General features: G+C 35.8%; 1 protein-coding gene and 1 long non-coding RNA gene across 5 annotated transcripts in view; one reads left to right on the forward strand and one right to left on the reverse strand.

Annotated features, from left to right (window-relative positions):
• Positions 1 to 21,390, forward strand: part of SPOCK1 (SPARC (osteonectin), cwcv and kazal like domains proteoglycan 1) — a 524,632-nt gene that overhangs the window by 136,108 nt on the left and 367,134 nt on the right. For all 3 annotated transcript variants that reach the window (XM_088133786.1, XM_088133789.1, XM_088133787.1), the window contains exon 3: positions 8,136 to 8,181. In XM_088133786.1, coding sequence (XP_087989912.1) covers positions 8,136 to 8,181 — 46 coding nt within the window. The remainder of the gene's footprint in view (positions 1 to 8,135; positions 8,182 to 21,390) is intronic.
• LOC148216659 (uncharacterized) overlaps positions 1 to 21,390 on the reverse strand; it is a 187,277-nt gene that overhangs the window by 72,974 nt on the left and 92,913 nt on the right. The window contains exon 5 of one of the 2 annotated variants that reach the window (XR_015794780.1): positions 6,967 to 7,016. The exons of the other annotated variant lie outside the window; for it this stretch is intronic. This is a non-coding gene — a long non-coding RNA (uncharacterized LOC148216659). The remainder of the gene's footprint in view (positions 1 to 6,966; positions 7,017 to 21,390) is intronic. 2 annotated transcript variants of the gene reach the window in all.

Consider the following 21,390-nt stretch of genomic DNA (forward strand, 5'->3'; position numbering starts at 1 on the left):
CCAGTACTGTTCAGTTTCGGCTGTTGGTGACTCTGATGTTACTATGTTGTTGCACTGCAGTTGGAAGTACAGCTTGGATTGTTCTTTGGAGAACAGGGTATTTATGTTCTTGGCCTCTGCTTCTTTACTGTATCTCCTTAGCCTGACAGCCAGTCTGTGAGCCTTTGTCTCTAGGGCTTCAGATGAAGTCAGGCCCTTGTATTTTTTTCAGTAGCTGAGTCTTATACTTAATCTCCACACCCTTCGGTCATTCCACCAGCTGATTAACTTCTCTCTGAATTGCCTTGATCTTAACCTCCAACCTCATTTTCTGGTTGGGGGGGGGGATGTACTGCTGTTCTTCTTGATTGTGTAGCCAACCATCTCCAGGATTACAGTGGCTGTAGTGTATACCGGATCATTGGTCTGAGTTATGGTGGTAGTAGGGATTGTTGTGAGGGCTCTTTTGGCATCTCCTAGCATACTATCTGATGGTACTTCTCCCTTGAGTCTTGGTAATCAGTCTCGAGGGCTGACCATAGCTAGTTTATCCATGATCTCATGCCTCATTTCAGCTGCTGTGCTCTGTAACAGAGGAGGTGTTAGTGATGTTCCAGCTTCAGGTGTTGGCTGCACATCCCGTTGTTCTTCTGGGTCTTCTTGAGTCTGAGGTGTAATGTGGAGTTGGTCTATCTCAAGTTGTGAGAGCAGCTTCCTCTTCACTATTTTAAGCATTGGGTAACTAGCTGTTTCTTAGTTAGTGTGGATATAGGTCTTCTGTCCATCCATAGTTCCCTCATATGTTTCACATATCCCCTCTCATTAGGTCTACTGTTGTAGTAGCATTCCATCAATTCCAGGTTCTCTTGTCTTGTTCATGGTTTGTTCCAGTAGCCCACTTATCGTCAGATTGTCCTTGTTCCCCAGCAACTGATGTGGACTGACATCTGAGCCAGCATGACTCTCTTAGTTTGTGTCACTCTCATATTTGAGGTAGGCAGGTGAAGCGTTAGGGGGTCTTTGCCCAAGGATCCCTCCTGGTAAGGGAGTTACCAGATGGGATTCGAAACCCAGTCTCCCACATCAAAGAGCAGTGCTATAACAACTATGCTATCCAGCCCCTATAAATTTATAAATTTATTGGCCTCCCATCGTTGTGTACTCTGGACAGTACACAAAACTAAAAGAGACATAAAAGCAGACTAAAAATATTAAATCAACAGGCACCCCAGACCAGCATGCTCTAGTAACAAAATCCACAAAACCAAACAAGGGCCTTTAAACATATAACAAACATCAACTCCAGGCCTATGACCAAAGCCATATTTTCAAAGCTTTCCAAAACCCTGGGAGAGAGGGTGCCATCCTTATCTTATATATAATGTTAATATAATATAATATAATATAATATAATATAATATAATATAATATAATATAATATAATATAATATAATATAATATAAATATAATACTAAGTAAAATAAATATATATATATAAAACTATAAGGAAATTTAAAAAAAAAATAGCAGTAAGCTCTACGCCGGGAGACGTTTGTAGTGAAGGTTAGGAAATATTTTATTAGGAAATATCTCATTAATATTCATAAACCAGGTTCAAATGGAGATTAATTAACTGAGGTGTTCTTGAAGATTATTTGTTGTTATGCTGTTTTTCTTCCAGTTCTCTACACCTTTAAATACCACAGACCCAAAGAAAGGAGGTAATTGGTTTTCCACTATTTTTCAACAGTAGCTTTAAGCAACTAACTCTTCCCACAATCAAGTTGTACAAATTGTAAATTTTTAAAAATAGGGATAATAAATTTACACTATGATTAAAATTACCACAGTTGGCTGATTTTTTTCCAGTTTTCTCAAAACTCAAACTACAGTAGCTCATATTTATTTCTCTACATAAAGGAATAGAATCTGCATGAACATCTGAGAGAATGAAGAATATAAAAAAATTAGAAATATAATTCAGAGGATTGTGACTAAGCTCCTTTATATTCTGATATTATTTGTATGACAAAACATCAGTATAGGGGCAATGAAATAATAGGCAGGAGATTAAGGTTCTAGAATGAATACTGAGAAAAAGATATGATTAAAAGGCCAGTCTGACAGTCACTTGACTTCATATCTTTTCTCTCCCTCCTAACGTTTTAGAGTGAAATAAAAGCAAAATCAACTGCAAAATTTCCCACTTCAAGTTTGGGTGTTTTGTGGAGATTTGGCTTCACCTTTTGCAACCTTTGTTTCAATCCAGATCAGTTACTTTGATTCATAATTCAAGGTTTAGCAAAATCGAATCACTCTCCCAGTAAAGGCCTCAGAAGTATCAAGCACACAGCTTCTTATCACAGTCATTGGTGTCCATAGTACACCTGCTCCTGAAGTTCATCCTATCCCAGAAGCTAGATAATATATTAATGAATTCATTCATTTGTATGGCAGTTTATATTCCAAGACTCAAGGCAGTGCATGAAACTCTGCTTAACCCCCTCTTCTCAAAAAAGGAGCAAAAATTAGGGATTCTTTTCTGGCTTTCAGATTTGGGACTACACCTGATATTTTTTAAAATAAATAGCTAAAATGGAAAAGTATGGACAACTATAACATGACATTATATCATACGTTGGTATGATCTCTCTCTCTCATTCTCTCTCTCTCCATCCTTAACCGGCTGGATAGATCTTAATGATGGGTGAACTAAATTTGAAATGCTGAGAGAGCAAAGACTCTTTTAAGAGCTCTGTTAAATTGTTAACTTAAACATACATGGTTTCAATACCAGCTAGCCTTATTTTTATCATTTACCTATAAGAGTATTGATTTTTCAGTTGTCTTGTAGTAGTAGTAGTGAGAACTACCAGAGTTCTTCTGAAATAATAAAAATGACAGTTGCGTTGTTTTGGATTCTTAATATTCTATTTAATATAGAATACCTTTTATTTATTTCCTGCTTCTTTCCTCTAATAGATGGGTTTTCATCTAGCCCCAATCCCACAGTTGCAGCCTCCAGTGGTCCAAGATCATGCCACTGAACTTGGGAGCAGTCCCTTTTTTCTCTCCCCCTAAATTAAGCATGGGAATGGTTAGTAAGATACCTCTGGGAGCAAGATGTTTTTATGTCCACAGTTCAAAATCATGCTACTGAAAATCAGTGGAATAATTTTGTTGTGGTTTTGCATCAGGTAGGAATTAAGGGTGAGAATGGGTGTAGCTGTACCCACCCCCCAAAAAAGCAAAAAATAGCCTGCAAAAATTTAATTTTGTCCTTCCTATGATGTTATTATGGCCTCTTGGCAGAGGTCAAAAAGTTGAGTTTCAGCTCCCTAACCTAACTCTAGTATAAGGTGAATAGAAGGAATAAATTATGTATGATCTGAAGAAAAGCTCCATATGGATCAGTGCATTTTCTTTACTGTAGTCTAGAAAAGTTGGCAGAGAGGAAAATGAATTGGATTTCCTTTATTCCATAATGGACTCTGTATATGCATAGAGCATTCCAGGCTCTCTAGCAAGGTCAGGCTCTCTAGCAAGGTCTAGCAAGGTCATATTGTTTGCTGACAGAAACAATAATCCACATCCAAGAATAAATCTTGGGACATAAGATTTTACTACAAAAGGTTCAGGTTTCGGTTGTTGCTGACAACAGGAAAAAATTGTACAACAGCTTTTAAAATTGAAAAGATTCTTGATATGTCTCAGAAATTTAATAAAACAGCATTCTTCAGTTAGAAAAGAGAAATTGAAAGCACAGGTCTAGGATGGGGGATATCTGACTTGGTAGTACTACAGATGAAAAAGTGTGCTATAGCTACAAAGAAAGCCATTACAACAGATGTATAGTTTCCAAATCACAGAAGATAATAGTTCCACTTTAATCTGTTTTTGTAAGATTCAGACTTGAGTACTATGTGTAGCTCTGGACACCATGTTCAAGAAGAAGTCATAGAAACTGAAACAGGATTAGCAAATGCCAAAGAGGATAATCATGGCACTAGAAACTAAGTCTTACAAAGATATATTGAAGGAGCTGAGCATGTCTAGCATTGAGAAGACCACAGGGGGATTTGATAGCATTATTCAAATATCTGAAAATGTGTCACTCATAAGAAAGTCAAGAACTATTTGGTCCCTGAGTGTAGTATATGGAATAATGGATTTAACTTACAGGAAAATGGATTCCTAGCAGTAAAAGCAGTTCAGCCAGGGAACTAATTACCCAGGATGCCAATGGGCTCAAGCAGAGACTAGATAGACATCTGTCTAGGAAACTTTAACTTGGATTTGTACTAAGGAGAGGATTGGATTTAATGGTCTAAACGGCTCCTTCCAACTCTTATTATTCTTGAGTCTGTGAAACAATAGTTCAGTTATGCTAGCTTCTAAGCTTGTCAAGTATGTTATTCTATGGTCTTCTAAGAATATTGTATGATAGTAGAACTTGATTGTGCTTAGGATGGTGAGTATGAATCCGTGGGTAATAGTACCTCAGAAAATACTAGATAACTTGCAGTAGAATTTACAATATTTTCCATGAACTTGGAAGCTAGCATATATTTTCAATTGGTGTAGAAGGTTTACTGAAGATGACTGATTTGCAACATCTAAACATATTTACATCTTCAGATTTTAAATTATGCATTTGCATGGAATAAGTCTGTTTATGAATTATTGCTAGATAAAAAGCTAAAAGTTTTGCAGCATTTAACACAATTCTTTTGTTTCCTCTTATTTATTATGCTTACGTTATCAGGAGGTTGAGGTATGTTTTATTTTCCTTTATTTATATAAAGACTGAAGAATTCTTTTTAAAAATGTACCCTATATGCTGTTGAATTTTACATTCTATTCTAGTTTTTGGTGTTCTAAAATATTTAATTTGTTATCTCACCCATGGCTGCATCTTTTGTGAAATGACCAGAGCATATGTAACATTCAACTATTTATTTAAATGTGCGTTCTCATCTCCGATACAGTTATATACTTAATACATATTTTAAAAAGACAAATTAATGTTTTCAACTCTCCCACAGAAATAAGTGAGATTACAAGGGATTAATTATACATGATTATGTCAGTCATATATAATGCAGCACTAATGAACTAACACAGAGATCAGTAGCTCAGCAGCCAAGTACAACCGCCCAGAAAAATCTTATCTAATCAGGATGTGGTACATTTCATTCATATTTTTATGAACTATTCCATGTCAATATGCTTTGTATTGTTTTAAATTGTGTATATTTTCATGAAATCCTGCACCCTAAGTGTAAAGTTCCTAACACTGACTTTATTTTAGACTGAGGCTAGAGATTATGTGAGCCTGTCTTAAACCTTTGGGTATTGGATGATTCAGAATAATATCAGGATCTAGCTTAGGTTTTCTTTCAGGAAATTCAAACCAGTACATGGACATATAACACCAAGCGGACTCAATGAGCCATCCTTTGACCTTTATCAGCGACACTTGTTATGCCTTAGTAATGTAAGCTCATTTCTTTTTTCCAAGGGAAGCTTCATCATGCTCAGAAATATACTTCCATGAGATTCATTTCAGCTAAGGATGTGCCAGTCAGCTATGATTTGATTGAAATTGTTGAGCCAATGTGAAATTTGAATAGTTTCAACCTGAAAAAGTATTCTGATAAGGAAAATCATAATTGGATTTGGATTAACAATTCAATGCATTGAATAAAATACACTTTTGCACCCGTATAAAACCAATCAAATTCAATGTTTTGAACCAAACTACCGACTTGGAAAGTTGATTGAGTGGTCAATTTGATTAAATCACCTTTGCCCTGAATCTTTGTAGAATGCTCCCCTGAAGTCTTGGATGCTGTTTTAGTCATATTTATTTACTCATATTTAGTATAGGAGTATTCAGTTGAACAAGATTCAACTGAGTTCCATTTCCATGGATTGGAGACTGTGATGGAAAGAAGGAATCCATTTGTGGCATTCATGTGTTGCTAATCTGATGCAGTTGGACACAGCCCAACTGTGAATAAACATCTTCTATCAATGGAATTGTTCAAGAAGATAAATAATCAATTCAGTGGTCATACTGCCATAAAAGAAGAGAACTGAGCTGATAAATGATGATGTAGTAAAGCATTTTGGAGAAATATGTTATACTGAATAATACTGATACTGATAATAGTTGCATGCTATATATTTGAAATGTTTTAAACTGAGATATTCTTTATTTTATTCTCTATGTTTCCTTTCACAATGACTTGATCCTCATCTATAGTTTGTCTCATTATCACCACAAATAAAATTTGTGTTTTGAAGAAAAGGACTTCAATAATGGATATATTATTGCTGTGGCAATTTTTTCCATGTTACAGCATTCTTTTCAAATTTTCCATGAAGGGATACTTCTCTGAAATTATCTCTTGTTATATTTACTATGCATGAATGTTTCTTCAGAAACAAAACTATAGTTCTTCTGCTGGTGAAACATTCATTGTTTCTGTGTTTCTAAAATTTATAGGCTTCCATATGCTCTGAATCCATAAAAACTTAACACTGTTTTTCCAGACGTATTTTTTACTCCTTCATGATTCTCAGTTTAGGTGATTTAAGTAATGAATAGTTTATAGAATAAGAGATGTAATAAATATGCACAATTTTAATTTATTGAGGAGAAACGAGAGCTTGTTAGAGTCACTCTTGATAATATTTTTGGTATGCAAGTAATTTATTCTCTTCAGTTGTAAAACTTTATGATGACTAACCCACTTAAGATCATCCTTTCATTTTTTCCTTTAATTAGAAAATTGCAAAATGAATTCAAGCCTCGGTAGCTTTACTGCTCAATGTGAGTAAACTAGTTGCATGAGCTGCATATTCTTTACCATAAATTGCCCCCTACCCAGTTAAGGCTATCTAACTTCACCTTTCTATCATAGTAGTTTTTGTATTATTTCTCTAATATTTAAATTGTCAAATACAATTGTTAATACATACTGTATTTCTTCATTCCTTCATTTAAAACCATTCCTTCCCCTAAAGAAACACTAGAAAAAAGGAAATATGGATGAAAACATTGTTCAATATCCAGATTTTCCAGTTTTTTATATAGAATTGCCAACTTCAACTAAGACAGGTTTAGAAAAATTTCCCCAATAAACATATATGTGTATGCCTATCTAGGTCATATAACTACCACCACACTCCTGAAAAATGGCAGGGCAAGAACCAAAAACAAAATTTTAAAAAGAATTAAATGAATGCATCTAATTAAAAGTCATTGCTAGTAAAATGAAGGGAGCCCTTTATAAAGTGAATTGACCCATATAACAAGCATTTGTTCTCCCACATACTTGTAGACAGAAAGAGATGGTTACACAAGCACACACTTCCCATCCTCATTCCAGTAGACTCAACAAAAAACAGAAGGAGAAAAAAATGGGGAAAGGGAAGGATAGTTGCTCCAGGCAAGGAAGAAAAAAGGAGGGTGAGAAAAAACCCAGGATGGATTCAAGACAAAGGATGAGATCACTTTGAAAGCCAGGGATAGGAAAGAAAGAAAGAAAAGTCCTATTTAGGAATCACAAAAATTAAATTTAACAAAGCAATCAGCAAGGATAAACCCTGTTCCTCCAAAGTTAGCTCATGACATCTAATCTTATGTTCAAGGCACCTATTGTAATGTTGTCTGCAGCCATTTACTCCTTTTCAGCATCTTCTATTCTCAGGAAATTTAAGATGACATACTTCTATCCCTATTTCCATTATTTCAGGGAAAAATCAAACATTATCATATCAAATAAATACAGTAATAACCACAAATCATCAAAAGTCAGCAATATCCTTAATGGAAATGGCTGATGGTTATATTGGCTTAATGTAAGGCTCAAATTAAAACAGATTCAGCCCTTCATAGGATACTACCATTGTTCATAACTCAATACATAACTTTCAATCATTTAAAGTTTACAATGGAATGGTCTGAAAGTACTTCACTCAAGTGCTGCACCTTGGAAGAGTGGCAAAGTCTGGTGGACATAACTCTTTGCCAGTAAGATATGTGTATGGGTGTGCATATATGCACATTAGAACATGTGTACACACCCGCATATGACCGAAAGGGTGCTTAAAATGTATTTTAATTGTATCCATCTTCTTTCATTTAGGATGATTATTTCAGAAACTGGAATCCAAGCAAGCCTTTTGATCAAGGTAAAATAAATATTAGACTGAAACTGTTTCATGTTGTGGACATTAAGCTATTTTTTTCTTTCTGAGAAATACTTAGCATATCTATTTTTAATGTTTTAATGTGGACATTTTAGACATTTTTTTTCTAGAACAAGAAGGTGTTACTTGTACTTGTGTTGTAAAATTTCATCACCACATGCATTGCAATTAGGATATTTCAATAGAAGAGAGTATGTGTAGCTCAGGACTGAACCGTGGAGTCCTTGGTGCTCCCTGAGCTTAGTCGTTTGCTTGCAGATGTTTCATTACCCAACTAGGTAACATCATCAATGCTAATTAGCATACTGTTTCAAAATATAACATAGATCTAATTATTCAGGACTTGGTCATGATCTTGTTAAAATAAAAAATAAATAAGTATGAGTTGATTCTTTAACATTCAGATCCAGTTTCTTATATTTAGTATATATTATAATATATTATTTATCAAGCTTAACGTGCTAAAAATGTGTGTATGGTTGCAAATGTCCAAATGTAGAACTGAAATAATTTACTCTAGCATTGACTAAATGTGATGGGATTAGGATTAGTCTTGATTTCTCAGGCTGAAAACCAAAGGTCAATAATAACACGAATGTCATACTAGCATTGAAAGATAACCCTGATAAATGTGTTTTTTGTTTCATTGTGAGTGCAAAAATCCCCCAGGATTAATGGTACACCCCTCAACTGTGCTAAACGACAATGTGGCAGAAACATCTGTCTCATCTACAGTACCCAGAAAAGAGTGAGTGTTGTATTGGCAACCAAATGCTGGAAACACTAATGTGAAATACGAGCTTAGCTCTAGGAAATCTGCCAAGAAGAAGGTAAAACAGAAAAAGAATACATGGCTTACTATGATAATACATATTCCATTTACCTTAGTGACTGTCCACAACAGTTACAACTTCAGTTCAGAATTGGTAATCCTAAAAAGCATAGGTCCATAATTACTATAGGAAAGCAATCTGACAAATCCTACAATATTGCTCTTAGCTATGACTTTGCAAAATCTCTTTCATAACTACTGGAATGTCCATACAAACTACAGAAGCTTGTTTAAAATGTTTTGAACGCATTTTAAAACTTGTTCTAGCTTTTTGTTCATGCCAAATCTGTTGCTAAAGGATTTTTTTTTTTATTTTGCAAATGAACATGCGGAGGACATTTCTCATAGTAATATATATGCTGGATATTATTGCTTCAATCATGGAACTGATTTGGACACACCTGATCCTGAAATCAAATATCCGTTTGGTTCTTAGCATAAAGATAACGGGAGAAGAAGAAATTGGATGCTGTACTTCTTTGAAAAGTTATGCAGTTCATCAAAATGCAATCTCTCTCCCCAAGGGAAGCAACATATTCTTTAACAGACTGATTAGTGGAATTCTTTCAAAATCATTTTGATTATAACCAGGCATGTTATCAGCTTTGTTGTGGTTGTATACATGGTGCTTCATGTTCAATACTTCTTTGCTTACTCATTAAAAAGTAGAGAGTCTATATCAATCAGAAAAAAATGCAGATTGTAAAACTGATTTAAATTGATGGCAGACATCAAGCTGGAAGTTATCTTTTCTTCCACAGTAAGGTGTTGAATTCCCATTTAAATCTGTAGAATGCTAGAAGCATGGTACGTTGCACAGAGATCCTGAAAACACGCCAAATAAGTCAAAACAAAGCTCCCTGAAAATGTTTTTCATTAACGCTTTGTTATTGGTAAGGCAAACAGGTGTGGCAATTAAACTTTTCAGAATATTGCTTCATTAAAATTTAAGTAGATGCTATTGATCATCTTTGACCAATGTGGCATTTACTGCAAATAAGGCCTGTTGGCACTGTTACGTATGGAAGAGGACAGCACAGTTATGTCCTTTTCTAAATCATTATGTATCAATGAACCTTCTGTGACAAAAATCTGAGGCAGTTCACTGACACTTTACAGACAATCTATTATCTTATGTAATCATTGCTATACAATGAAATACTTATGGGCTAAAGTATAGATTGGTGGGGTTTGTTTTATTAAATGCTAAAAGCTTACTCAGGACATAATTGCTATTACAAAAATGCTAGGCTTGAGAGCCAGTATGGTGTAGTAATTAAGGCTCTGAGCTAGGATGAGGGAGACCCAGGTTCTAGACTCCCAGAGAGACTGAAGCCAGCTGGGTGGCCTTGGACCAGCCACTTCCTCTCAGCCCAAATCAGCATAAGGCTCTAGAACAAGGTGACTGAAAATCAAAACCTCTTATCATATCAGGCATTGATGAGCCTCACCATAAGAACTTGGCAAGCACAATACAAAATAAGTGGACCCTACAACTGAGCAGGCCATACCCTGCAAAAGAACAAGGTAAAAATACCAGGCTTCTGTGTGCTCTAGAAAGCACCTGTCTTTCTAGATTTAAACTAGGCCTTCACACAGTCAACAATATCAGATTCAGAGTTTGTACTGGAATATAATTAAAATATATCTCTGTTCGTATGAGAAGCTCAACACAATTTCTGTGTACCATCTCAATCCACCTTTTCAGCATTTCCCAACCACTCCCATCCCCAGGATTTAGATGTTTTTGTTGGCCATAGGATGTAATTTGGCAGAGGAGGTTTAGTATTTTTAATGCATAATTGCTAGTATATAATATCATGTTCAGGTGAACAGTTAGACGTTATGGCACTCAACAATTTTCTATTCAGTACTTAATCTTAAACTTTTCACCCTGAATGAATATATTAACAGTTAATTCTATTCTTTATTTAACTGTGATTTTTTTTTTTATTACGGGAACGACTGGCTCTCATTTTGTGTTAGCTGCTTATTTTTATTACTTGTATTTTGGGGGTTGCTAATGTCCTTGTGCTATTAGCATTCTAATGATGCCAACTCTCTTGCTCTGTTTTTCATGTCTGAATTGCCTTAATTTCAAGCTGCTAATCAGTCTGCCTTCCCCGTGAAGAGCTTCTCAAGATACTCAGTGCATATATTGAATGTATGCTGGTATATAAACAGTGACCTGTTTAAAATTATGGATTAGACTGTACATAAAGGGACCTCATAAATTGGGCACTTATCATAAGATAATTGACTTGGTCAGTGAACTTGTTTTGTAACTAGAAAAATGATGGGGTTATGGATACAGTGCAGCATGAAGTTATCTTTCTTTTCACTCTTATTGTTAGGGAAATAATTTCCTTATAAAGCTCCCAACCCAACAGTGTGGGTCTCACGCTATTTACATGGAATAAGGCTGCTCTGAAGAGGTAAATTAGGGACTCTATGTGCTCGATTTTCATTTAAATTTGGTCATTGAACTGGCATTCAGTCATCAAAATCACACTGTCAAATTGTATTAGCTTCGGTATCTTACAGTTAAAATAGTTTCCGATTTATGTACATACTGTATATCAAGTTTATGCAGGAAATGAAAGGAAATCCTGTTCTTGATTTCCATTCTGTCTATCTCCATTTACCAGTAGGTTCCCATCAACAAACCACAATTTATATGTGAGTTAATATGCACTGAATTGGTCTACCAGAAGCATGAAAAGACTGTAGAGCATCAAAGCAGATTGAGTAATTGAAATTATAGAGATTGTATCAAAAACCCTATCCTGCATTTATTGCTTCATTATTATTTTGCATTTAAAGGCTATGAAAAAAAGGGCAAATACAAAATATCAGCTGAGCTTGCCCAATCTAAAAAGCAAGGTTTACAAAGCAGAATACCTGGATTCACAGTACACAACATCAAAATATGGCTTACTGTGATATGTGAACCCATTTATTTATTTATTTATTTATTTATTTATTTATTTATTTAATTTGTATGCCTCCCATCTCCCCCCAACAGACATTTATTTTTCATTCCCATCTCATAAATTTCTGCTGCATTCATCAAATCCCAGTGAGAGAAGATGTTCTAGGTAATGCTGCTAATTGTAAAAACTGGACACATTTTAGTTCTGGAAAATGTGTATAATGCTTTAGTGCTGCCTATGATGATAAGACCGGAAAAAACTGCAGTGCTAATAAGTGAGTTAGAATCTTCTTCCTATACCTAAAAAAGAAAAAGAAAAGCTATAAGGAGTAGATTTTCCTGGGCATCAAATAGAATTGGTAAATTATATGACAAATAATTGCATTCTTAAAATTACTATGAGTGTTCTATTTTCCACTGAGATTACAGTATTGATTTTATTTATTAGCTATCATGTCAGGACTTTGTTTTTTTCCCCAGACCTAAGGCTTTGACAGAGAATAAAGGAACAAGAAGAGAGGAGAAAGAAAGAAGGATGAAAAGACGTCGTCATTTCTTTCTTACGTTTGTAGATTAACAATGGCACTTAGGAGGGAGAAGAAAGGAAAAGACTTGGAAGCTCATGAGCCAAAGCACTGTGTGGTGTTTTTTTCCTGAATATGACATTTCTAGAATTAAACATAGCCCTAGTTCTAATTTTTGTACTTGCCCAAAGTACTTATCAATGATTTGTTATGCAGTGAATGAAGATACTTTCTAATGCTATGGAATAGGGAACATGTGAACAGCAATCTCTCTATCCTCCCTGTTTTTTGTGTTTTCTCATTCAATCTGAAGTTTTTACATTTGCTTGGTAAAAAATATGAATATTTTGCATGACATAGAAAATATTAGATGCTCTGGATTTCTCTTGTGTGACAATTAGTAAAATTTCTTATATTAGTAAGAATTAGTAAAAAGACGAATTTAATCTGTTTTGGACAACCCCAGCAATACATCCCAAAAGGCTACAGGCAGAATTCGGGATTGTTTGATGAAACTTCCATTTGAATGAAGTAGCTAAGGTGCTATTAAAATGTCATAATGGAGAGAGAAGACAGTCCTGATTTTAAGATTACCCCATGCCCCGCAGAAGTAAACAGACTATAAAATTCATCTTCGTCTATTACAATATACTCAGTGAATCCAAGTCAAACCTTCCATTTTAAAAATAATTTATGTCAGGGAAATTAGTCTTCATTTCAATAATACAGTAAAAGAAAACAGGTTTACTAATTAGAACCTCTCACTTTGTTAATATTCTTGCACCTTTACCGGGTCTAAGGAGGTATTAATATCATTCTTTCCAGCAAATTTCCTGAACAGCAGAGGAACAAAAGATCAGCTCCTAACTGACAAGATGATTTTGGAAAACTGCAAGAGAAGGAAGACCAACTTGAATGTAGCTTGGATTGATTACAAGAAGGTATTTGACTCCCTGCCACATGACTGGATAATCAAGTGCCTAGAAATAAGAGGAGTCAGCAGAAACATCAGAAGCTTTGTGCAAAGATCAATGGCACAATGGAAGACACAGTTCCTGGTCAATGGTGATAGCCTGGGAGAGGTGAATATCAAGGGAGGAATCTTTCAAGGAGACTAACTATCACCACTACTGTTTGTCATTGCATTGATTCCTCTGTCAACAATACTGAGCAAGTCAGGCCATGGCTATCAAACATCAAAAACATCTGCCGGGCTATCCCACCTCCTTTACATGTATGATATGAAGCTGTATGGAAAAACACCATCTGAAATAGAATCGTTGCTCAACATTGTCTGAATATACACCCAAGATATTGCAATAGAGTTTGGACTGGACAAATGTGCTTACTTACCATCAGCAGGGGAAAAATAGTGAAAACTGAAGGAATCAAGATGCCCTACAGAAATAACATTAAGAGTCTGGATGAAGAAGAGCACTACAAATACCTGGGCATCCTTCAAACTGACAACATCAAGCATATTGAAGTCAAGGAGGTTAGTAATGAATACATCATGAGAATGAAGAAGATCTTAAAGACCAAACTCAGTGGAAGAATTACCAACAAAGCAATTAACACCTGGGCAATTCCAGTCATTAGATACACAGCTGGCATAGTGGACTGGACTCAAGCAGAACTAGAAGCCCTGGATAGGAAGAGCAGAAAAATAATGACAAATCATGCTCTTCATCCACCCAGTGATGTTGACAGACTCTACTTACCAAGGTGCATAGGTGGGCATGGCATGTTGCAAGTACACCAGACAGGTGAAGAAGAAAGGGTATTAGAAGAATGAAGGACTACTGAAGGACAGTGAAGAAGATGCACTGAAGCTAGTACACTATGAAGGCTTACTGAATACTAAAGAGATCAAACTGGCCTACAAGAAAGACCAAATGAAGAATAGAAAAGAGACATGGCAAGGCAAAGTATTAGATGGCCAGTACACACACACACACACACACACACACACACACACAAACCTAGCAATCAAAGCAGATAACAACAAGACCTGGCAATGGCTAAAAGCAGAAAAGTTGAAGAAAGAGACAGAGGGGCTAATTCTGGCTGCACAAGACCAAGCCTTAAAAACAAATACCTACAAGGCCAAAACTGAGAAGATAGCAATAGACAGCAAATGCCACCTCTGCAAAGAAGCTGAAGAAACAGTGGACCACCTAGTTAGCTGTTGCAAGAAGATTGCGCAGACTGACTACAAACAACAGCATGACAAAATAGCAAGAATGGTGCATTGGAATATCTGCAAGAAATACCATTTGCCTGCAAGCAAGAACTGGTGGGACCACAAAACAGACAAAGTAATAGAAAATGAAGAAGCTAAAGTACAACTAAAGACAAGCACCTGCCACATAACAACCCAGACTTAACAATTGTTGATAAGAAAGACAAAAAAGGCTGGATAGTGGACATTGCAATACCTGGAGACAGCAGAACAGAAGAGAAAAAACTGGAGAAAATCACAAAATACAAAGATCTGCAAATAGAAATAGAATGACTGTGGTAAAAGAAAGCAAAGATAGTACCAATAGTAATAGACGCCTTGGGTGCAACCTCAAAACATCTGGAGCACCACTTGAAGACCATCAGCATTGACAAAATCATCAGTCAATTGCAAAAGGCAGCTTTACGTGGAACAGCTTTCATCCTGCAATGATATCTTTAACACCATCAAACAACTACATCTGTCTATCCCAGGTCCTTGGGAAGGACTCTATAGGTGGATAAAAATGCCAAATCCAGTCTAAACATCTGGCTGACTGTGCAACCAACAATAATAACAGCATCAGAAGCTTTGTGCAAAGATCAATGGCACAATGGAAGACACAGTTCCTGGTCAATGGTGATAGACTGGGAGAGGTGAATATCAAGGGAGGAATCTTTCAAGGAGACTAACTATCACCACTACTGTTTGTCATTGCATTGATTCCTCTGTCAACAATACTGAACAAGTCAGGCCATGGCTATCAAACATCAAAAACATCTGCCACACTATCCCATCTCCTTTACATGAACCTGTATGGAAAAACACCATCTGAAATAGAATCGCTGCTCAACACTGTCCGAATATACAGCCAAGATATTGCAATGGAGTTTGGACTGGACAAATGTGCCACCCTTGCCATCAACAGGGGAAAAATAGTGAAAACTGAAGGAATCAAGTTGCAATGGAAATAACATCAAGAGTCTGGATGAAGAAGATCACTACAAATACCTGGGCATCCTTCAGGCTGACAACATCAAACACACTGAAGTCAAGAAGAATACACATATACATACAGTAGTGAATACATCAGAAGAGTGAAGAAGTTGTTAAATACTTGAATACCATCAGCATTGACAAAATCACCATCAGTCAATTGCAAAAGGCAGCTTTACTTGGAACAGCTTGTATCCTGTGATGATACCTTTAACACCATCAAACAACAACATCTGCCTATCCCACATCCTTGGGAAGGACTCAATAGGTGGATAAAAATGCCAAATCCAATCTAAACATCTGGCTGACTGTGTGACCAACAATAATAAAGTAATTTTATTTAGACCTTTATGGTAGTTTATTGATTTATTTATTCATTTATTCAATTTACGTATATCTCACTTTTATACTATATTACACTATGTAAAGATGTTGGTAATCTTGACAAATGTTTGGAGTGGGTTAGAAATGAATCTATTTTGAACCTAGGTGCTGATTTAAGTTTTTCCCCTTTTCTTGCATTTCTACAGAAGGCTGGCATGATAGGAAGTGCCTATTTATAAGAAGTTAATAACAATTTTGTAACTGGCCTCTACAATTTCGTGAAATTAATTATGACACCCCACACCCCACTCTTGGTCTCAGTTATACTGTATATCAATATAATAATGGCCATACATCTTGAGAATACAAAATTGTAATGTATTCAACCCAATTCTCTCCCCTAATGTTATGATTTTTAATACTGTAGACCTATTGTCTACTTAAACATAGAAGTGTGTGTGTGTGTGTGTGTGTGTGTGTCCCAATTACTTCAGTTGACTGCATACGCACCACTTGTTTTCTGTTTATTTGCAAGAGTTCTTAGAGTAGATGCAAAGTAGAAAACACCTCAGTTTATTTCAACACCATAGCTAATTATTCTTTTTATATTTTGATATTTGTAGAACCCTGGAATAGTGTAAATGCACTACATTTTAGGATTCTGTGATCTGAGCTTAGCTTTTTGTAAATAGCATCTTTCTTTCTTTCATGATTATCCAAATGTTACATTACTTCTCATTCCATGGTGGTGCAAAATATTCTCTCACATGCAAAGTAACTGTCATTTATTCCAGCAGAAGAAAGTAGTGTGGCTCACCAGAGTGCATCTCAGACTCAAATGCTCTTCTTTGAGGGCCCTGCGAATGTGACTCTGACCAAGAAGGGAAGCTAGGCATGTTGGGGATGGAATGCAGAACAGAGAAGGGAGGAACACCAGGGGAAGGATGGCGGCTGTTCTTATGCCTTTGGTGCTCAGCGTGGCAGTGAAATCCCAACAGAGTTAGCCTGGGAAAAAATCAGCCCCATCTCAGCAGGGCTATGGAGACACATCAAGAGCACCGCTGCTTTCGACAATAGAATGCAAATGCTGTCTCAGTAACCCACCAGCAAAAAGCGCTAGATTAATTATTGATAAGAATGTAATAAATTAAAATTTGAACTGTTAAGTTAAATGAACTTACCGAATCAAGCACAAGAAATCTTATGCACACTTGCAAATAAGACCCATCACCATTCCTAACAGATTTGCAAATTTTCCTATACAAACAGATGTCGTTAAACTTTATGTTAATGTGCACCAATAAAGAATAAACATTGGTAGTCTTAAATTCAATGAACCAGTTTAGAACAGTTTATAATTTGTTTGCCATATGGTACTTTTAAAAGCATCTCTACCCAAAAGACAGAAGCGTGGAAAGTAATGAGATGCTTTTTGACTGTAGAAATATATGTTTTGAATTAAAAATATTGGCCCCACTGAACATCTATTATTATTTCTAATAAGCAAGCAGATGGATCCAATATTAAAAGAAAATGTGCCCAGTATATGATTATCTACAATTTCTCTAGTGTCTCTAAAGTGGGGATTATAAAATTGCAAAATATAGTATGATTAGGGGTGCAAATATTCACTTTTTTGCCAGTGGAAGTCAAAGTTCATTTCTTGATGGGAAAGTGGCTAGAATCATAGAATATTAAAAGATGGAAAATGTCACTTAGGCTCTCAAGTCGAACCCTCAGCCCAGTGCAGGAAATTGAATGAAAACATGCCAGATGAGTGGCTGTCAAGACTTTACTTGAGCACATCCAGTGAGGCAGAGCTCCACACCTCCTTGGGTATTTGGGGTTTCACTGTCTAACTGCTTCTACTGTTACAACATTCATCCAGCACGTGCATTCCTGTAACTGGAATCCATGATTCTACGTCCTGTATTCTGGAATAAGAGAGCACAGGCCTTGGGCTTCTTTCTATGCATCATCCTTTCAGGTATTTGCTATTACATCCCCCTTAGTCTTTACCCAAAGCGGAATGTGGGGCCCATAGGTTGGGTGAGCCTGTCATTGTGGTTTTCTTTGATATTATTATGTTTATGTGGTTGAATTGATTGCCGTCAGGTGCCACTGTGTTGTTATTGTGTTATTAGTTATTATTTTTATTTTGTTTTTTGCTACTGTGTTCGCTGCCTAGAGTCCTGACTGTGAGATCGGTAGCTATATATAAATTGATATAATAAATAGAGGTGAATGTGATATAATAAATAAATCAACATGCAGCACTCATTCAATCTCTCTTCTTCAGAGTTAGTTTCTTTATTTTGATCCAGTTATTTGCTCTTATTCAGCCTGTTCCATTTTATCTGTGTGGAAGAGCAGGCTGCTTAGAAAAATTGCAGGCCCCCGTGCTGCCTTCTTCCCCTCCCATTTGAGCCGTTTCTCCAGCGTCAGCATGGCAGAGTGGCCAGTAAAGCTGCAACCTTGACACAGGTGTGGGAGGAGATGTGTGTTTTGGAAGCTGGGCAGCCAGTATTAAACAGAGCAGTGTTTAGTACTCTGAGAAGAAGATGTTTTTCCTTCAAAGGGAGCGGATGGCCCAGAGGAAAAAGAAGTACAGAGGCACAGCAAAGCAAATGTGGAGAGGTGCAAGTACTCTACATTCTGGCCATTAACCGGGGGGGGGGGGGAACTGCAGAAGTCTCAGAGAGAGGAATTAAGGCAGAAGGCAGAACAGGATTTGTAAGAACACATTGCTATATAATAGTAATTCTATAGAGTTTAGTATCGTAATAGTAAAGAGGAAATGTTGTAATAATAATAGAATATACTATAGAGTAAGAATAGTTATACTATAGATAACTATTGTATACTAATAGTATAACTATTGTATATAGATACAATAGTTATACTATAGATACTATAGATTGTAATATTGTAGTAATAGTAAGTGAATAGTAATAGAGCATAGTAATTGTTATAGTAATAGTAATTAGCATAGTAATATAGAAATAATTATATTATTATATTATAATATAATAATAGCCAATTTTTAAAATTATTATTAATTTTTTAACAAAATTAAACTGAGAGCCAGTTTGGTGTGGTGGTTAAGGCACTCGGCTAGAAACCAGGACCATGAGTTCTGGTCCCGCCTAGGCATGAAGCCAGCTGGGTGACCTTGGGCCAATCACTTTCTCTCAGCCCTAGGAAGAAGGCAAGGGCAAACCACTTCTGAAAAACCTTGCAAGAAAACTATGGGGACTTGTTCAGGCAGTCTCCAAGAATCGGGCATGACTGAACAGACCAAAAAAAAAAAAAATAGAAATAATAATAGTAATAGAATAGAATATGGAATAGAGGCAATAGAAAGCACTCATATCTGGCATTGTAAGTTTCACGTTTCACTTTTATATCTTGGTTTTTTTCAAGTAAAACATCTCCTCAACCCTCATAGGAGAAGATGATAGATAGATAGATAGATAGATAGATAGATAGATAGATAGATAGAAAGAAAGAAAGAAAGAAAGAAAGAAAGAAAGAAAGAAAGAAAGAAAGAAAGAAAGAAAGAAAGAAAGAAACCACCTGTCCAGAGTCCAGTGCTTTTGTGGCTCTTTTAAGTCTGGGTCAATCTGATCCTATCCACTACTGTATGGTGCACAATATTCAAGGTGGGGTCTGAACAATCCAGAAAAGAATTGAAGAATTATTTCCTAAGATTTAGAAATTATACTTTTCATACAACCTAAAAACTATATTTCTTTTCAGTCACATTATACTGCTGACAAATGTTCAGTTTGCAATCAGCTACAGTTCCAAGATCTTTTTGCAAATACTATTACTAAACCAGATAGTTCTTAATCTAGATCTCTACGTTTGGTTTTTGCTTTGTAAGTCTACAATTGTAGTTAAATTTCATTCTGTTACTTTCTGCCCATTTCTTCAACCTACCAAGATTGTTTTTAATTTTATTTCTACCTTCTAGGTATTTCACCAGTTCTCCAGGATTTCTCAAAACAAATAGCTAGGGGATTGCTACTTGAATTTGAGGTAATGGCTAGGAAGTTATAGTATTCCACATGGACGGTTGCCATAAAATTGTATGTTCACAGAATTTGGGAAATCTATTTTGCAAATGAAGAAATACCTTCTGTTGGTACAGATCTTTGGAGCCAAGCTTTATATTTCTATTGTCATAATATCCTTTGAAATGAATAGGAGTTGTGCCTATGATATTTAGCATCTTTAAAATAGTTTTTTAATTGTATTATGTGTGAACAGAAGAACATTTATTTAATTATCTATATCAGCTTTTCCAGCTGGCTTCTCTTTAGATGATTTGGACCACTATTCCTGTAATAACAAAGACAGTTTGTCATTAGCCGAACCCTGTGGTTAATTTAAAGATCTATTGATAAATGTCAAACATTTTTTATATTTTCAGCTGACTTGAATCATCTGAAGACTTGTTTTGTAATATATATCTTTATCACATATTTAAATCTTTATGAGTGGTTTACAATACATGTTTATTTAATTAATTTTATTTTAGCAATCTATTAGATGCTTCAGTTGCTGAAGCAACTGTAGGTGGCAGAATGCAGTAATATAAAGCAGCAGATATGTTTATGAGAATTAAATCCTCTTTTGTAAGATTTATTTCCAAAAAAGTGGGATACATTTCTAGCATCTTTTTAATATAAAGATATATTAGTGTCTATAAACATTCAGTACAATATTACAATCAGATATTTTGAAATATATTACACATTATTGTCGTAATTCAATTTAAATTAAGCAGCGACTCTTACAGATTTCAGTGGTAGACATGTAGGAATTATTTATTTATTATATTAACAAATATTTATCATAATGTATTATATTAGTAAATCGTAATTTATTATTATCGTTTGAATAAATGGCAATTAAAATACTTTGATATGATTGTCTCGTACCTTATATGGTCTACTGTTTCTACGTCTTCTTCCCTTCAGTTTCTACATTCGGTTTAAATGTGTGACTTTATTTAACCCTGAGTTGCTCTGGTTTTTCGTAATGGAAACAAAGGCTAATAGCTCAGAAATAAAATTTAGGAATAAATACTGAGTAGAGAAAGGGGACGCGGTGGCGCAGCGGCTTAATGATGCTGAAAGTTGCTGGCCAGAAATGGTCGATGCTTCAGCGGTTTGAGTCCAGCCTTCGCGTTAGCAGGGTGAGCTCCTGTTTCCTCCCCAGTTCCTGTCAACCCAACAGTTCGAAAACTCACGTGAGTAGATAAATGGGTACTCTCACTCTGGTGGGAGGAAAAATGCTGGCGGCACCTTGCAAAAAGGAGTTGGGAGCAGTTGCCGGTAAGCGCGAAAAACCGCGT

Source organism: Python bivittatus, unplaced genomic scaffold (genome assembly GCF_059951505.1).
Source record: "Python bivittatus isolate LINGU-HERP-01145 unplaced genomic scaffold, Pbiv_v1 ctg000080_np1212, whole genome shotgun sequence".
In the NCBI taxonomy this organism is placed as follows: domain Eukaryota; kingdom Metazoa; phylum Chordata; class Lepidosauria; order Squamata; family Pythonidae; genus Python; species Python bivittatus.